The sequence below is a fragment of the Dendropsophus ebraccatus genome, chromosome 6 (assembly GCF_027789765.1).
Source record: "Dendropsophus ebraccatus isolate aDenEbr1 chromosome 6, aDenEbr1.pat, whole genome shotgun sequence".
In the NCBI taxonomy this organism is placed as follows: Eukaryota; Metazoa; Chordata; class Amphibia; order Anura; family Hylidae; genus Dendropsophus; species Dendropsophus ebraccatus.
In genome coordinates, this window is record NC_091459.1 from 14,959,979 (window position 1) to 14,978,463 (window position 18,485).

Here is an 18,485-nt window from a genome sequence, read left to right on the forward strand (position 1 = left end):
GCTTCCCTCCTCTCCGCTATGCTGTGACACAGGCTGGTACTGTACAATGCAAAAGGATAGCTTAGAGTACATCACTATAGGTGGCATATGGAGGGAGGGAGAAGGCAGTTATTGATGTACTGTGTCTGGAAAGTGGTATCATTATATAAGTAAACTGCTACTGCTGATAATAAAGGGGTGATGCTTTCAGGAGGCAACACTGTGTACATAGTAAGAACATACATATTTACACAAGGCACTGTCGTCCAGAAGTTTATCGATAATAATATACTTTACTCAATAGTAGTATTATATTATACTGCGTTCTAATGCATATCCTTGTGACCACACATCAGGGCCATGGCTGGGGCGTTAGCTGTAACCCTAGTCATAGAACATTCAGTAGTTTCCCATTACATACTGGTCTCCCTTTGGCCAAGCTTTATAGGTCTGTTATAAAAGAACCGCCAGTCTTGTGTAATCCAGCAGTTATGTATTTGTGCCTTATTTATGTTGTCTGGGTATCCGATCCCCAGATTTATTCTGTAAGATCTTTTTAGCCTTTCTCTTATCCAGTTGAGGACATTATATGAGAAACTAAGTAGAGATTTCCCTGGCTACGGGGTGTAAGAGTGATTCTAAAGGACTGGTGCACACCTGAGATTTCACAAGAGGGATTTGGTTCTATGTAACTGCGTCCTCCGCGGCTTTACTGATCTAACGCCATGTTCTCTGCCTTGGGTGCACGTTACTGGATGTGTGCATTATGATCTACATACCTATTTTGTTTTGTTTTCTCCCATGTGTGTGTGTGACTGTGTATGTATTTATTATTATTATTTTTATTATTATTATATATATATATATATATATATATATATATATATATATATATATATATAATTTTTTATTTATTTTTTTTTTTTTTAGGAAATTTAAAAATAACTATTCTGCGTCTGCCCTCCCCTGTGTTTTTTTTTTTGTTTTTTTTTAAACAAAAATATCATGCTGAGATTGTTTATTCTATAAGGCAAAATGAATTTGCTAATTCCAAATAACTATATTAAAAAAATGTAATTAAATGCAGCAAACAAGCCCTTTTTGAAAAAAAAAATAATTTTTAGGGTAGCTTCACACGTACCATATCGTAGCTGATTTTCTGCTCTGGATCCGCAGAAGATTTGACTAAATGATTGAACACAGCATCAAATCTGCTGCTGATCCGAGCAGATTTTGCAGTGCGGATTTGATGCTGTGTTCATTCATTTAGTCAAATCTGCTGCGGATCCGCAGCAGAAAATCCACTGCGATATGGTACGGGTAGCAGGGAAATTTCCCTCCACACCCTCCTTTTAATAATAAAACCGTTTAACATTTATTTTATTCTTTTCTTATCAAGATTTTTATTGACCATTTTGGAATAAAGTAACAAAGTGTTTTAATTGTTATATAAAAACATGCTTGTAAGACGAGAGGCACCAGAAGAAAGGGTGCAAAAACGAGTAACTCACAAACAAGCGTACAGTAACTTGGCCTCATTCACGCGACCTTTGCCCCGATGATTGGAGGAGAATCGCAGCACGGATCCCCCCAAAGTGCAGCCCCCCCCCCCCCCCCCCGCCGCTTGGCATCAGAGATGACAGGAGTGCAGAAGACAATTACTCGCCTACTCCCCCCCCCCCCCCATATATTCGGGCCGGATCACATGATCACCGGCAGGAGTAGTTGTCTTCTGCGTCCCTATCATCGGCGGTGCGGATCCGTGCCACAATCCGCACTAGGACATGTGCTATCTTTTCGCAGTGTGGGTTGCAGCATAGATCTTGTGAATGGACGTCTGTCTAGGGCAGGGGTGGGGAACCTTTTCTATGTCGAGGGCCAGTTGGGCATTATTAAAATAATTCGTGGGCCGCATACTGTGCGCAGCAGTTAGTAGTGTGGGTTTGCAGCACCCGGGGCAAGGCAAATGATCGTTCCTCTAGTGCAGCTGCTATTGTAGTTAACCCGCAGTGATGCCCCTGGTAGTCTAGTTAACCCTCAAGTCATGCCCCTTGTAGTCTAGTCAAACCTCCCACCCCCCAGAGATGTCCCTGGTAGCCTAGTTTAAACCCCCCCCCCCCCCCTCACCCAGTCATGTCCCTGCTAGCCCAGTGCCTGTCCCAAATAAAAAAAATAAACATCCTACTCACCTTTCCTCCGCTCCCACGGCCGCGTTACAGCCGCTCAGCCGCGATTGGCTGAGCATAACTCTGCTCAGCCAATCGCGGCTGAGCACAGTTGTGACGCGGCGGAGGGGGGGCGGCGGCAAGGACTCGGCCATCAGTCCGAAGATGACGTTTGGCACAAAATGGCGGACGGCCCTCGTCACGGATCAGGTAATGTATAATGCACTACACACTTCCGGGTACACGGACGGGGGTGGTGGGACACGGGAAGGGGGCGATTCACAGACATAACATACATTACAAAGTTGTATAACTTTGTAATGTGTGTTATTCTGTGAATAATTTTTTAGCGCCGCACTACCTCTTTAATTGCAAACCGCACCTGAACTGGAGACACCAGTAGGGGGAAAAGTGGCCAGGTTTTTGTAGCGCTGGATAACCCCTTTAACTTTCGCCTGATTGTCAGCATGACAATGGGAAGATGTGCATCCCAGGACCAATGACTTTTAATAGGGTTATCCAGGGCTACAAAAACATGGCCGCTTTTCGCCCTCTCTTGTCTCCAGGTCAGGTGTGGTTTGCAATTAGGCTCCATTTACTTCAATGGAACGAAGTTTGAAACCCATTTTTCTATCTATATTATAAAATAATTCTGAGATCTTGCAGTTTTCATTCTCACCACTGGGGCTAAAACTAAGTTGAGACTTCCTGTTGTGTCTGTGGTAAGAGGAGGCTGCTGTAAAGTGATCTGTACAGCATCGCAGCATCATGTGACACCAGTAGGTAGAGGAGACAATTGCAGCTCCCTGTAGAATGACCTTTTCATTTATGTCCATGAGGCTTGCTGTAAAACATGTTACTATATGCTGTTAACAGCAGCCCAAGCAATATGGCAGCCGCCATAACAATGTAAAAAGAAAATTGAAAGATATAAGAATAAAAGAACAAGTTCTAGTACCTGAATCTAATCAGTAAAAGAAAATTTAGGTGACACATTCCTTTTATACTCGGAAAATGGAAACAGATTTGAAAAAAACATCTGGTTGAAATATTATGTGGGAGATTTATCAAACATGGTGTAGAGTGAAACTGGCTCAGTTGCCCCTAGCAACCAATCAGATTCCACCTTTCATTCCTCACAGACTCTTTGGAAAATGAAAGGTGGAATCTGATTGGTTGCTAGGGGCAACTGAGCCAGTTTCACTTTACACCATGGTTGATAAATCTTCCCCTATGTTTATAAGGTCACCAGCATAACAATAAAATAATAATAATAAATCTCTGTCTTGGTTCCTTCAGTCATAGGTCCCAGTGGAAGAGACTGGTTAGTAAATGAAGGGCAGATAGTGATGTAGTGCTTTCCTGTAGTACGATTATGGACGGTTTTTACAGTATAAGAATACTTTCTGGTCCCCTCTGGAGTTTACGTCACCCTTAATGTTTCTATTAATTATTTACTCTTTGGTTTAATAATTTATATTGTATACTTCAGAGAGACGCTATGTGGAGGTAACTTGGTGAACTATTAGAATTTTAGATGTTATGATTGATATGGAATCTCAGTATTGTGCCAGTCATATTAGTATGTTGTCTTAATATCTTAATCAGGGACGGGGAACCTTAGGCCCTCCAGCTGTTGCAAAACTACAAGTCCCATGATGCCCGGACAGCTGAAGCTAAAGCTTCGGCTATCCGGGCATGATGGGACTTTTAGTTTTGCAACAGCTGGAGGGCCTAAGGTTCCCCGTCCCTGATTTAGATAGTGCTAAAATATTCCAAAGAGAATTTACTATTGAATTGCAGAGCCAGAACTATTGTCAGTAGTATTTCAGTGCAGCTTGGCCAGGACGCACACTGTGAAGGGGTTTGATGTGTGTGGGACCGCTGCAGTGAGAGCGGTCCCGCACACATCAGTGTCCGGACAGCTGAAGATAATGAGAGGCAGCTGTGATCCCCTTAAACGCCACGATCTATGTAGATCGCAATGTATAAGATACTCAGTGACAGACCAAGCATCTGCCACTGAGTGATCTGGAACCCCAGACGGGCGGAGATAATCCACTTACCTCCGTCCTGTTGGATTGGCCATCTATGGATAGAGTCTGCTCTCAGGCAGGCTCTATGCATAGATCTCCAATACCACTGATCTATGCTATGCTATGCTATGCCAATACATAGATCAGTATATGCAATCTGTCTTGAAGGGGTTAAATAGGTCTATAGCAGATACTGTCAGACAAAAGAGTAATGCACCGTAATCTAAACGACCAATACACCTTTAGGGTAGCTTTACACCTAGCAAATTGCAGCGGATTCCCGCTACTGTGAGTTTGAACGGGGCTACATACTGGCAGCGGAATTTTCATTCTGCTCAAAGTATGTAAATGCCCAACCCCCCCCCCCTTAATCCGCCGCCACCCGGAGCATACATTACCTGGTCCATGCTATGACTGCATCTGAGGCTCTCGGCTATCGTAGGTCCCGTTTAGCCAATTAGTGACTGCGGCAGGGCCGTGCACTGATTGGCTGAGCGGGACTTACGGGAGCCAGGAGTCTGGGCTGCAGCCGGAGTACCGACCAGGTAACATATGCTGCGGGCGACGGCTGGTTAAATGGGCCGGCATTTACATATTCGCAGCGGAATGAAAATTATGCAGCCCCACTCAAACTTACAATAGTGTAAATCGCAGCGGAACTTGCAGCACAAAGGCTATGTTCACACAACGTATGGACAACGTCCGTTGTTGCACTGAAAATTATATTGAAATCAATGCACAACCACCATAAACAATTGACATGTCAATTATTTCAACGGGCGCATCAAACAGCCGTTGTTCAATACATTGTTCAACCCATGTGCTGGTACGTCCACAACATTATTGAACGAGCGCCCCTCCATGTTTTGTATTATCAAGTACATCAAAGTATACAAAACACCGGGAGCAGGCTCTTTGTCAGCATTGCTTGAGCAGCGTGAGCTTGGGCAGCCCTGCAGTTGCAAGCATAAATGACAGCTCTGCAGAGAACAGAGGATAACTATGCAGGCTTTTAGCTGTCGGGACATTGACTGAGCATGTGTGTCCTTCAGCACTGAAATCATAAGGTGGCATGCACATTTCTATATACTTTAAAATACCAGATGACACCATACAATGTAGTTAAATCAATAAACCAAAGGCTAGAATGTCTCGGCACTACCAGTCAAGCTGTTGTCTTGCCATCCGACGGAATGGAAATACCACTTGCTCTTTACCCGTGAGTCTTGTGGTGTTGCTCAACGGTATAAGTCCATTGAAATGCTTCCCAAATAGACACCAAACTTGTAGACATGTAAAAACTTTATTCCATAACAGCAAGGTGCGGGACGCCGACAGCTGCTCACGCTCACAGTGTAGGTAAATACTATCTCATCTCTGACTTTGCTGCAGTTGTTTGATTTTTATTGCCCACCGCCCTAGGTCTGTGGCTGACTGTAATAAACTGATGGGCTTTCCTGACAAAAAACAGATGTCATACGTTTTCTATCTATGTGCCCCGCTTAGCCGGTCTAACATTAGTTACACTGAGAAAGCAAAGTAAGATTATATCTCCGCAGTGTTCTCCAATTATAGACATTACTCACATTTAGTCTTATTACTAACTAATATAAACTTGGGTGAGGATCAACAATTGTCTGTGCAGAGAGGTTGCTTCAACAAAGTAATTTTGGTCTTTAAAGGGGTTATCCAGCGCTACAAAAACATGGCCACTTTCTTCCAGAGACAGCACCGCTCTTGGTAGGTTCACGCTACGGGACCCGAGCGGAGAATTTCTGGCGGATTCCGTAGCTCGTACCCATTCACGGCCGCGCGCCCTTCCACCCGTGCCATAGACACCATTCTATGCCCGGGCGGATTCCGCCAAAAGAATTGACGTGTCAGTTCTTTGGACGGGTAGTGGAATTGGGCTGCCCATAGAATGGCGTCTATGGAGTCAGCGGAAAGGCACATGGCCGTGAACGGGTACGAGCTACGGAATCCGTTGGAAATTCTCCACTCGTGTTCCCTAGTGTGAACCAACCCTAAAGGAGTAGTCCGGCGGTTTTCAAAACCCGCCAACCTCCGGGCGGGGTGTTGGCGGGATTGATCACAATTACTAACTTACTGGAAGTAATTTTCTCCTGGGTTGTGATGATGTCACAACTGGGGATTGGGGGTGGGGGGGGCTTCCTCCTCTGTGCCATTCCTGTGGTGTTAGTAGTGTAATCCTAGGTCCGGAACACTGTTAGGAGCACGGCCCCGTCCTGGCCCAGATCACATAACATGGACTTTTAGGCTGGGTTTACATGTAGTAATTTCGGTCAGTATTTTAGCCAAAATCGGGAGTGAATCCACAACACACTTGACTTTTTTTTTTTTTTTTTCTCCTAACTCCTGGTTTTGACTAAAAATACGCATGAAACAAGCCCTTAGGCTTGTATAAGGGTACGTTCACACGTAGCAAAACTAGTGGTATGAGAAGAAGGCTAACTGCATTCCGCTAGTTTTGCTACGTGTGAACGGGGTCTAATAAAGATGCATTTGATGTATTTGTGACACAAATTGTTTTTTTTTTTAACACTGGTTGTAGAGCTGTCTCTGTAAGCTGATATCTGTCTGGTCAGCTTTGCTGTATATACAGGCAGAAGGTAATAGGTCGCATCTCCTTATCTTCCTCCCAGTAATGGGTAGATGAATAGAAGTAAGTAGCTGTTTTGTGCTGCTGGAGGCATAGATAAGGCTCTAGCAACACTATATATATATGTTATGCACACCGATAAGGCACTGTATGTATGGCCCTAATCTCTGGAGGAGAGGGCTTTACTCCATTACTATCGCTCCCTCTTGTTCCCCATATGTGTTCTCTTTTTTTTTTTTTTTTTTTTTTTTTCATCCGCTTTATGCAAAAAAAAACAAAAAAAAAAACAGGTGCATTTGTGTGCACCCATTTTTCCATTGTCTTCCATTGTTTAAAAAAAGGATCAAAATGATCCTTTTTTTTTTTTTTTAGCATACACAAAAATGTGGTTGACCGTGTTTTTATGTATGCAAATGTGTCAGTTTTTTTCATCCATTTTGTGCATTAAATGGAATATAAAAAAAAAAAAACAGCAAAAACAGCGTAAACCCATCCGTAAAGGGGTAACCCCCCCCCCCAAGAGCTAAAAAAATAAAATGCTCCCAAACCTAGCCTGGTCTTACTCACAAAGTCCCCCTGAGTATTTTGAGCCATCTCTCGTCTTTCCAGCTGCTTCCGTTGCATAGTTAAAGGTTTTTTAAAAAGCCAATCTATATCCAACATGGCGCCGGCCAGAAAACTACATGCAATGCTTATGTCTGATTGGTCCATGATGTAGCAGAGCTGATAGACACAAGATATAGCAGAGGGGAGTTGAGGGGGGTCGCAGGTGAGTGGGGGGGGGCAGCCGCACTGTGCACTGAGTTTTCATGATTCTATGCGTTTGGTGGGGGTAAATGCATGTAGATAACAGCAAAACTGTGCAGAATCCATAGTAAATTGATTTTGGAAAGATGGAAAGCTATGGGTGGGAAACGTATTAATGCAAAAAAAAAAATTTTGGGGGGGGGGAACCCCTTTAAGCCCTATTAATTGGGGCAATGTGGAGAGCAAGTGAGCGTCGACCTGTCAGGCCAGCGTTTGCTTGCTCCCTGTTCCCCTGCCCTCTGCCGGAGCTATAACATGTGTTGACAGCAAGGGAGGAGGAGCGGGTAAGAGCCGGGGAGCTGCGGGGGTGGGGGGCTGCCTGGGCGATCATCAGATTGTCCGTGCAGCCCATAGGAGACGGCGTTGGTCTGCTGCAACCGCTCCTATTATACAGCTGATCGTTAGCGTTTCAGCCTGTTGAAAGACAATGATCAGCCGACATCGTGCATGTTGGCTGATCGGTGTCTTCTATTACACAAAGCAATTATCGGCTATAACAAATCTATATAGCGTTATAAAACCAGTTGATTTGAAAGAAAGACTTTTGCCAGAGTACCCCTTTTAAAAAGGGGAATTAAAGAGGTTATCCAGCACTACAAAAACATGGCCTCTTTTCCCCTACTGTTGTCTCCAGTTCAGGTGCAGTTTGCAATTAAGCTCCATTTACTTCAATGGAACTAAGTTTCAAAACCCCACCCAAACTGGAGACAACAGTAGGGGGAAAGTGGCCATGTTTTTGTAGCGCTGGATAACCCCTTTAAAGAGGTTATCCAGGGCTACAAAAACATGGCCACTTTCTTCCAGAGACAGCACCATTCTTGTCTCCAGTTTGGGCGGGGTTTTGCTGCTCAGTTCTATTGAAGTGAATGGATCTTAATTGCAAACCGCACCTGAACTGGAGACAAGAGTCGTGTTGTCTCTGAAAGAAAATGGCCATGTTTTTGTATCACTGGATAACCCCTTTAAGGTTTAGCAATTAGGGGAAAGAGGGAAACCACCTTTGCAAGGACAGTAGGAAGCTCTTTTGCCTAGTAAGATCTATTACAGAACATCTTGTATTTGCTGTATCTAAGTAATTGGGAAGCCCAAAAAAATGTTCCAAAAATTTATAAATATAGATATAAGGAATTGTCTAAACATGGGCTTTACGTCCCAGAATAGAGGCAGAAAATGGGTTATTTTTTTTTTATTTTTTTTAAGTTCTGCAGCACGTGAGCAGCTTCTTCCTAGTTGAACGTGTTAGAAGTTCTTTGATCCCGGCAGGGTCGTACTTGGTGACTGAGGAAGTGTTGAGACACGCAGAGATGACTGAGATGCACTGACATGTTGCCCTTTCCTACAAAGAGATTGCATACATTTAAGCTTATTTAACGTACAAGCTTAGATGTACACGTTCTCTGTTTTGACTATGTCTCAGAGGAATTAAAGTAAGATACGACTCTTCCTCTGTGTGTGTGTGTGCGTGTGTATATTTATGCTAAAAATGTTGCCTTAGGACACGGAAACAGACTGTCTTTTGAACTGGAATGTAAGATCTATGAAAACATGCGGCTGAATAAATTGTTTGCCTTCTTTTTAAAACCACAGATGCTTGTGTTGCATTTTTACAACATAATATCAATACAAAAAGGAAACACAAAAATAAAGAAATGGACTCCACGGGGGTGCTTTGTGTATAATAGCCCTATCTTATGTGACTGCAAAATATTTTTAAACCTCCTTTATTGTCCGTATGTATGTATGCCGTATGGATGTATGATGCAGCCAAAGTGGGTGTGAAATAAACCTCTTTGGATGCAGTTTGAATGGTATGGTAGTGGAGAACATTTGCAGGGTAATCTGATACCCCAAGGCATTGCCTCTAAGCTCATGTACCATGGCTCCTCTTCTGACAGATTACATGTGATTTAAAGGGATATTCCCATGTTGACTAATATAGTTAAACTTGTACGGAACATCAAGTTCAATATTTTTGCAAATTTGTTAATTCAGCAGACTTATCTCCTTCTTGTGTTGTTCCCTCTATATTTTTCCCATTGTTGACAGCTTATTGTCTAGGTTTCCGACCACCACCACTCTAGCTGGTGTGTGTGTATGTATGTATATGCGTGATATATATATATATTATATATTATATTATATTATATATATATATATATATATATATATATATATATATATATATATATATATATATATATTATATATATATATTATATATTTTATATATATATATATATATATATATTTTATATATATATATTTTATATATATATATTTTATATATATATTTTATAATATATATATTATAATATAATTAATATCTCAGCTATAAGCCTTGCAGGACATGGAGGGGCAGGGGCTAAGTTGCAATCATGCTGCCTTCCCTGTGACCAAACAGAAAAGAAGCACAACTAATACTCTTAGACCAGGCTTTCACGATGAATGAAGCTTCCTTTTCTATCTTCAGGCCTCCACATGAGCCACAGGGATAGGATCCCCAGGCAGGCACAATGGCATCATATCATTGCACCTGCTAGTGTGGCCATCGTGTCCCAAAAGAAGCAAAAGCAAGAATTTTTGTTTAATAAAGACCCATGGAGAAAATGTAATTTTTATGTGTGTGCGCGCACAATAACTACAAATTAAGAGGAAAAAAACTGTTTAAAAGTGTTCCATAGCCTTTAATGGCCAGATATAAACCTGATTTACAGGAATTCCTGGCTAATATGTATTAATTACTTATCCTCTGGTTACTGCAGCTCCATTCCCAAGTGAATGGAATCTGAGCCCTAGTACCACAGCATGGCAATGTACTGGGCGGTTTGCTTCCGGATTCGTTTCATTATGCATGCCGGCACTGCATCTTTGGTTGGCTGGGGGTACTGTCCCATAGACCTTACAGTCTTCATTAAGAAAAAGAAGCGACTACCGTATGTCACACTCCAAAAATGCAAAAAATTATTAACATCCTTATTTATTGCATATCCATGGTCCCCTAGTATCGGTCCTGGTATACGGTCCCCTAGTATCGGTCCTGGTATACGGTCCCCTAGTATCGGTCCTGGTATACGGTCCCCTAGTAACGGACCTGGTATACGGTCCCCTGGTATTGGTCCTGGCATACGGTTCCCTGGTATTGGTCCTGGCATAAGGTCGCCTAGTATCGGTCCTGGCATACGGTCGCCTAGTATCGGTCCTGGCATACGGTCGCCTGGTATCGGTCCTGGCGTACGGTCGCCTAGTATCTGTCCTGGCGTACGGTCGCCTGGTATCGGTCCTGGCGTACGGTCGCCTGGTATCGGTCCTGGCATACGGTCGCCTGGTATCGGTCCTGGCATACGGTCGCCTGGTATCGGTCCTGGCATACGGTCGCCTGGTATCGGTCCTGGCATACGGTCGCCTGGTATCGGTCCTGGCATACGGTCGCCTGGTATCGGTCCTGGCATACGGTCGCCTGGTATCGGTCCTGGCATACGGTCGCCTGGTATCGGTCCTGGCATGCGGTCGCCTGGTATCGGTCCTGGCATGCGGTCGCCTGGTATCCGTCCTGGCATGCGGTCGCCTGGTATCGGTCCCGGCATAAGGTCACCTAAACCCCAGTTGTTCCGTTATGTCCCCATAACTTCATCAGGAACACCAGTTGTGCCCACAATTGTTTTCTCTTGGTTGCCATAGATACACATGTCCTGAGGATAGGGGATCAATATATTGTAGCCTGGAGGCCTCTGTAGAATATTGTTTGGCTTCCATTTTTTATATTTCCAGTATGGTTCATTAATCTCTTTTCTAACTAGCAGCATTCTTAGTATTCCTTAGGGTCCGTTTACACAGAAAGATTATCTGCCAAAGATTTAAAGCCAAAGCCAGGAATGGATTTGAAAAGAGGAGAGATTTCAGGCTTTCCTTTATGACCTGATCTCTGTTTATATTCTGTTTCTGGCTTTGGCTTCAAATCTTTGGCAGATAATCTGCCAGATAATCTTTCTGTGTAAATGGACTCTTATGGTATTAAACAGCTTTCATTTGTATTGAGCAGCATGAAACTACTAAATGTATGTGTAGAAGCTGTACGAGAAGCATGTTTAATGGAGAAAACTGGACCTAGAAATGCATGTGTTTTAGCATTAAACTAGTACTATTTTTTATTTTATTATTTTATTTTTTGTCCAGAGATATACATTCTATATACCTTTTTAAATATATAGTTTTTCAGGGGGTTATCCCCTGTCCTTAGGCGATCCAACTAGCTGATTTGTGGGGGTGCAACTGCTGGGACCTAGAAAACGTGAGAAGCAAGCTGTGATATGCCTTGCAGGGAAAAGCGCGGGCCGCAAATGTGTGGCCAACACTCCATCTGTTTAGGCCAGTTTCACACGCATCGTATCACAGTTCTGCAGCAAAATCTGCAGTGATACACTCACTGTACTGTTAGCTACTGCCAATTAATCAGCCACTGCCGGGCAAATACGTTTCCTGTCCACGCTCCCACCTTCTTCAAGAATGTAGAGCTACAGGAAATGACGGGACACCGGATCGCAGCATATTTTGCTGCAGAACTCGCAGTGAGAAATCCGCTGTGATGCGGTATGTGTTAAACTGGCCTTATGGGGTGTTCAAATACTGTCAGTGCTGAGATGAGTGGCTGTTCCAGCTGTCTACCCTCACCAGTTAGCAGGACAGGTGATTGTGAGATAAGGGCCCTATTACACGGGAATGTTATTGTGCAAAAAATCATTATACACTATATTGTTCAAATTTAAAGCGACTCTGTACCCACAATCTGACCCCCCCCCCCCCCCCCACAAGCCGCTTGTACCTTCAGATAGCTGCTTTTAATCCAAGATCTGTCCTGGGGTCTGTTCGGCAGGTGATGCAGTTATTGTCCTAAAAAACAACTTTTAATCTTGCAGCCCTGTGCACAACGGCTGTGGCTTGGAGTATCTGTGCCCTAACTTTGCACCACCCCTCCATTCCTCCTCCCCACCCTCTTCATCATTAGGAATGCCATTGGAACATTTTCTCCTGTCTGAACATTGCACAGGTGCCCTAACGATCCAGCCAATTTTCAGTATTCACACAGCTGATGAATAGGAGAAAATCTGCCTGGAGCATTCCTAATTATGAGGAGGGCGGGGAGGAGGGACAGAGAGGTTGAGCCTAATGCATACACCAGTTTTAATGTTGGGCTGCCAGTTTAAATGTTGTTTTTTAGGACAATAACTGCATCACCTGCCATACGGACTCCAGGACAGATCTTGGATTAAAAGCCGCCATCTGAAGGTACAAGTGGTTTGGGGGGGGGGGGGGGGTCAGATTGTGGATACAGAGTCGCTTTAAAAGGAGACCTGCCCGACCCCCCCCCCCCCCCTCGCTGGAGCCCCTTATACTTACCCCATCCACAAAGTCCCAGTCCCAGACACTGTCCCACCGCTGAGATATCCCTGTTGGTAGCCGTGTGTGCGCTCATCTGAGAGTCCGACGCCCATGGAGAATAATTGTTTTTTGGGTGTGCAGGCAACGATTGAAATAATCGTTTGATAAATATTCATTAAGGGTCCCAACTGACTAAGTGATTTTTTACCTATAAACAATCGCAAACAAGAGTTTTTGGGAATTACCTAAAATAGTTCACCGTAACTCACAGGACAGTAGTTGTTAGTTACAATATTTACTATGATCGTTTACTTCATCTGATCCCAGCAAAAGAACGAAAGATGTGGAATTACAATAATCGATTAACAATGATTTTATGGTCAGCTCAAAGTGACTCTGTACCCACAATCTGACCCCCCTCAAACCACTTGTACCTTCGGATAGCTGCTTTTAATCCAAGATCTGTCCTGGGGTCCGTTCGGCAGGTGATGCAGTAATTGTCCTAAAAAAACAACTTTTAAACTTGCAGCCCTGTGCCCGACGGGAGTATCTGTGCCCTAACTTGGCACCACCCCTCCGTCCCTCCTCGCCTCCTTTATCAGGTACGCTTACAAAATGTAAATGGGATTTCTATAATTTTTCGGTAGCTGAGTGTAATACTTGTTCTGTACATATTTGCAGTAGATTATACTGTGCAGCTCTGTAGCTGTAAATTAGTTTTGTAGCTGAAAGTCTTCATCCAGTCATCGCTCATTGTAAGAAACACGTTATTGTGTGAGATCATAATGTTCTCAACCTGGAATGTGTGTCCTGCAATGTGTATAAACAATAATTATTATGGATGGTCAGACAGGCACAGTTAACGTTTAACCCATTGGTCCATTCCGCACTGTATGTTTTTACTCCTATAGTTTTCCTTAAAACAGGTAATAGGAATTCCTTTCTAATGGCAGCTATTGCTGTTTCACTGCCCTTGGCTATAGGATGTTTAAGCACTTGTACATAACGTTGGCTAATTGAAGGCTTTCTCATGGAAAGCTCTGGATCAGGTTGCAAATGCTGTTCATTGTTTGGTGCTTTTTTCAGTTTTGTTTAAAATAAAACCCTGAAAGCACCGCTGTAAAGAAAAAAAAAGGGGGGGTGCTGTCCAGGCATGATGGGAGATGTAGTTTTGCAACAGCTGGAGAGCTGAAGGTTCCCCACCCCTGGTCTAGATAGAGGATAGATAGAGAAGTGTATGTAATTTAAATTTATTTTTATTTTTTTTTCAGTTTTTTTTCTTTGGCCTAAATCCCTGCTCTGTCATGCTGCCTCACACACCAGAGGTTTCTGGCAAACATGGCTATTATAGTATATAAGCGTACAGTACATTGCCAAGTTAAAAGAAATTCTAATTAGCCATAGTTCTGCCAAAGAACGGGAATAAAAATCTAGGATATACGTCTGTACAGCCTAGGAACACACCTGGACACCTTTTTATCACTGCAATTATGCCACTTTTATCAAGCCTTACTACATTTTTTTAATTTTTTTTTACGCTTACAGATTTTTCCATATGCCCCTAAGAAAAGGGACACCCTATGTTTCTTATTCACATAGGCTTGGTTCACATGCGTATTTATTCATTCATTTATGAAAAAAAAAATAAAATAAAGATTGATTAAATAAAGGATGCATTTGTGTCCATCCGTTTTGATCGGTTTTTCCGATGACTTCCATTAAAAAGGATAAATAAACGGATCAAAAGCTTCCATTTTTTGGTGTACAAAATAAGGTCATGTTCACACAACGGATATTTTAGTAAAAGTACTGCTGTTGTTGCTGATTGCAACAATGGCAGCGATTAATACGAAAATATACCTTACCTATGGAATCCCGGCCAGAGTGTATACACATAGTATACGTTCCGTCAGGGATCTCTCACGGCGGTCGCAGAAAACTGACATGTCAGTTTTCTGCAGCTGATATTCAGTGAATAGCGGCGCAAAAAACCATGTCAGTGCACACTATGGAGCGAGTGTCTCCGGCTGCAAGCTCCATAGTGTGCTGTGGGGAGTTCTGATGCAGGTGCGCACGAATGCGCCCACATCAGAACTCTGCGGCCCTAAAGATCATCCGGTCGGGTCACGGAACGGCCGATCTCTTACAGTGTTAGCCTAAATATGGTTGACTACGTTTTTTGTACGCTAAAAAAATGGGTTTTAATGAAATGCAATGTGAACCCAGCCCTAGCCAGGGTTGGCGCACAGCGTTGGTAAAGCTGGTGCATGCTAGGGCTATTTGCACACACTGAATTTTGAAACATTATTTAGGCATCTTAAGCCCCAGTTATTGTAAAAACTTTAGACCTCACAAAAGTGTTTTTTGGTAGTGTTTTCAATATTTAAACTCTTACCAATCTCTTAACTAAGTATGAAGAAGCACGTTACTGTCTCATTGCAAAAGACAAACTCCACTATAAGGGGGCATTTGCACATCCCCGAATTTGTGGACGTTATGGACAGGGAAGGAATGTTATGGAATCATTCCCCGTCCGGCATGATGTGTAAGTATCATGCTGGCAACGGGGAAACTCTTTGAATCGCTGCGGCACTGTAGTGCACCTTAGTCTGTGAAGCTCGGAGGCAGGAAAAGGAGGGGAACGCATAACTGGCTCATTCTAGAGGTCAGTGGTGATCCTAAAGGGACTATCCAGCGCTACAAAAAACATGGCTACTTTTCCCCCTCTCTTGTCTCCCGATTGGGTGAGGTTTCAAACGCTGCTCCGTTGAAGTAAATGGAGCTTAATTGCAAACCACACTTGAACTGGAGACAAGAGAGGGGGAAAAGTGGCCTTGTTTTTGTAGCGCTGGATAACCCCTTTAATACTGAGACCTCAACCAAAACGGCCCTTACACTTAAAAAAACAGCCATTTAATAAAACGTTAATCGTTTGTTGTAATTCGACATTGTTTCCCTAATCGTTCAGTGTAATGCTGCGTTTACACGGAGCGATTATCGTTCGAATTTTCGTAATAACGATTGCATTTGAGCGATAATCGTTCTGTGTAAACACAGCGAACAATCAATCGACAAGCGAGAAATCGTTAATTTTTTCTTTTAACATGTTCTCAAATCGTCGTTTGCTAAAAATTTTGCAGATCGCTTAGTGTAAACAGTCTTTCAAAGATTTACCCTTTTTTTAAAAATGGGATTAAACAATTGCAATAACTATTTTTCTTACAAATTTTCTAACTATTTATACATCTAAAAGCTGATAAAAAACAAATCGTTGCTTCAAAATCGTTCGATTGGGCGAGTTATCGCTTCGCGTAAACGCAGCATAATTCCACATCGTTCCTTCATTTGCTGGGATCAGATGGAGTAAACCATCGTAGTAACAATCGTAACTAATGACTATTGTTCTGTGTAATATGGTGAACAATTTTAGGTTAACGATAAACAATGTCGTCTGCGATCGTTAATCATTAAAACTTGATTTGTCTAATGGTATGTATACACTAAGAGATTTATCTGACAGATCTTTGAAGCCAAACCCAGGGACAGACTATAAACAGAGAACAGGTCATAAAGGAAAGACTGACATTTCTCCTCTTTTCAAATCCACTCCTGACTTTGGCTTAAAAAATCTGTCAGATAAATCGCCATATTAGGGCCCTTAATTAACATGAATTAATTGAACAGATTAGAGGGTAATTGCTTTAGGGTCCTACTACCCAGGCAGATGACGGCATGATCAGTTCTACGCTCTGCTTCCTCCCTGGTCCCGCGGCTGCAGCTTCAGAGCAGCTTGTCTGAGCTGACAGGCCGCTCAGCCAATTACTGGCCGGGACCGCATGGGTGGGGGGAAGTTTGTTTTTTGTGGTACTAGTTGCACTTTTTTGGCACTATTTTTGGGTACATATAACTGACTTTTATTCCTTTTGTGAGTATATTGTGTGGATATATATAGATATTGATATTCTGGGGCTAAAATATAGCACTAGGTACTAGTTTACTATCTATTAAGGCATCTATGTATATTTTTACAGAACCTATCAGTAACATTACGAATACCAGAGCTTTTGGCCAGTGGGGTTTAAAGGAGTTATCCAGCGCTACAAAAACATGGCCACTTTTCCCCCTCTCTTGTTTTCAGATTGGGTGAGGTTTGGAACTCTGTTCCATTAAAGTAAATGGAGCTTAATTGCAAACCACACCTGACCTGGAGACAAGAGGGGAAAAAGTAGCCATGTTTTTGTAACGCTGGATAACCCCTTTACTAGCAAGGCCATCCAAAGCAAAGTATTAGGAAATGTTCTGCTCACTGGATAATTGCTGAATATCTGTCTTTTCAGAGTAAAGACCAGTTGCTCCAGGCTGACCTGCAGTCTCCGGTGTCACAGCTTGCCACAAAGGTATGTCTCCTCATGCATATTTGTTGGTTATTTTATTCAGTTGCTGACCTCTTTGTTTAAATTGTGACTGCTGTATGCTGGTCCCAGTGGCAGCACCATGCTGTGGCAACAGTAGTTTTGACCCACATTTAGCAATTGCCACTTACTACATAGTAGAGTCATAGTAACTACCGTGTGCAGCACCGACCGTACCTAGATGGGCTGGGAGTGAATCAATGAGGTCCTGGTAGGTTGTCACAGGTACCTGCAACCATACTGACTTCATGCAGCAGGATGTGCATAGAAGAAGAACCACAGAGTGATCGTGATAATAAATTGGGTTCACATGTGGGAAATTAGGGGGCCCGGGAAATCCCCGAAAGTCTTGGTCATGCTTTTCCAACCAGTGCTGGACATTTCTGGCCATGTAGCATGTTGCATTGCCTTACTGGATGATCTCATCTGCTCCTGGGAAGACAATGGTCATGAATGGGTGTAAATGATCTGCATGGATGGATTCATACCCAGGTCAGTTGAGTGCGCCTTCCACATGGATGACTGTGTCATGAAAACATTATGCCGACCATTATGTTGGCCCCACCAGCTTGTGTTCTTCCAGCAGTGTTTGCAGGGCGATAGTCTGACGTGCCAATGTCCATCTGTTCTATGAAGCAGAAAATGTGACTCCCTGGAGAAAGTAACCCTTTGCCAATCAAGTGAGGTCCGATTCCGATACAGCTGTAAAAATGTAAAGCCTTTTCTTCTGATACAACTTTATTAGCAGAGGTGCAGTGACCATCCTTCTGCGAGTCCCATTTGCTGTAGGGTTTGCCGAACTGATGTTTTAGACTCTTGTCTAGTAGCCCCCAGTTTGTTTTGATGGTAAGCTGCTCCACTGTTGTGTGTTGTTCTGCTCCGCACCTTCACAGCCGAACTGACCACTCGCATCAGTGGTGTGTGATGCTCTGCAGCTTCCACTGAGTTTATATGCAATGTCCACCAGAGATGCATTTTAAACCACAGCAAAAAGTGAGCAGTTCACAAACAGTTGCAGAAATAGATCGTCTGGGAAGACTAGTGAAGTCGGCAACAGTCTGCTGCTATTGTTCCTATTGCACGGAATGAC

General features: G+C 43.1%; 1 protein-coding gene across 1 annotated transcript in view; it reads left to right on the forward strand.

The window, feature by feature from the left end:
- Positions 1-18,485, forward strand: part of TDRP (testis development related protein) — a 61,334-nt gene that overhangs the window by 10,493 nt on the left and 32,356 nt on the right. The window contains exon 2 of the mRNA XM_069973452.1: positions 17,321-17,380. Within this exon, the coding sequence (XP_069829553.1) occupies positions 17,321-17,380 (60 nt within the window). The remainder of the gene's footprint in view (positions 1-17,320; positions 17,381-18,485) is intronic.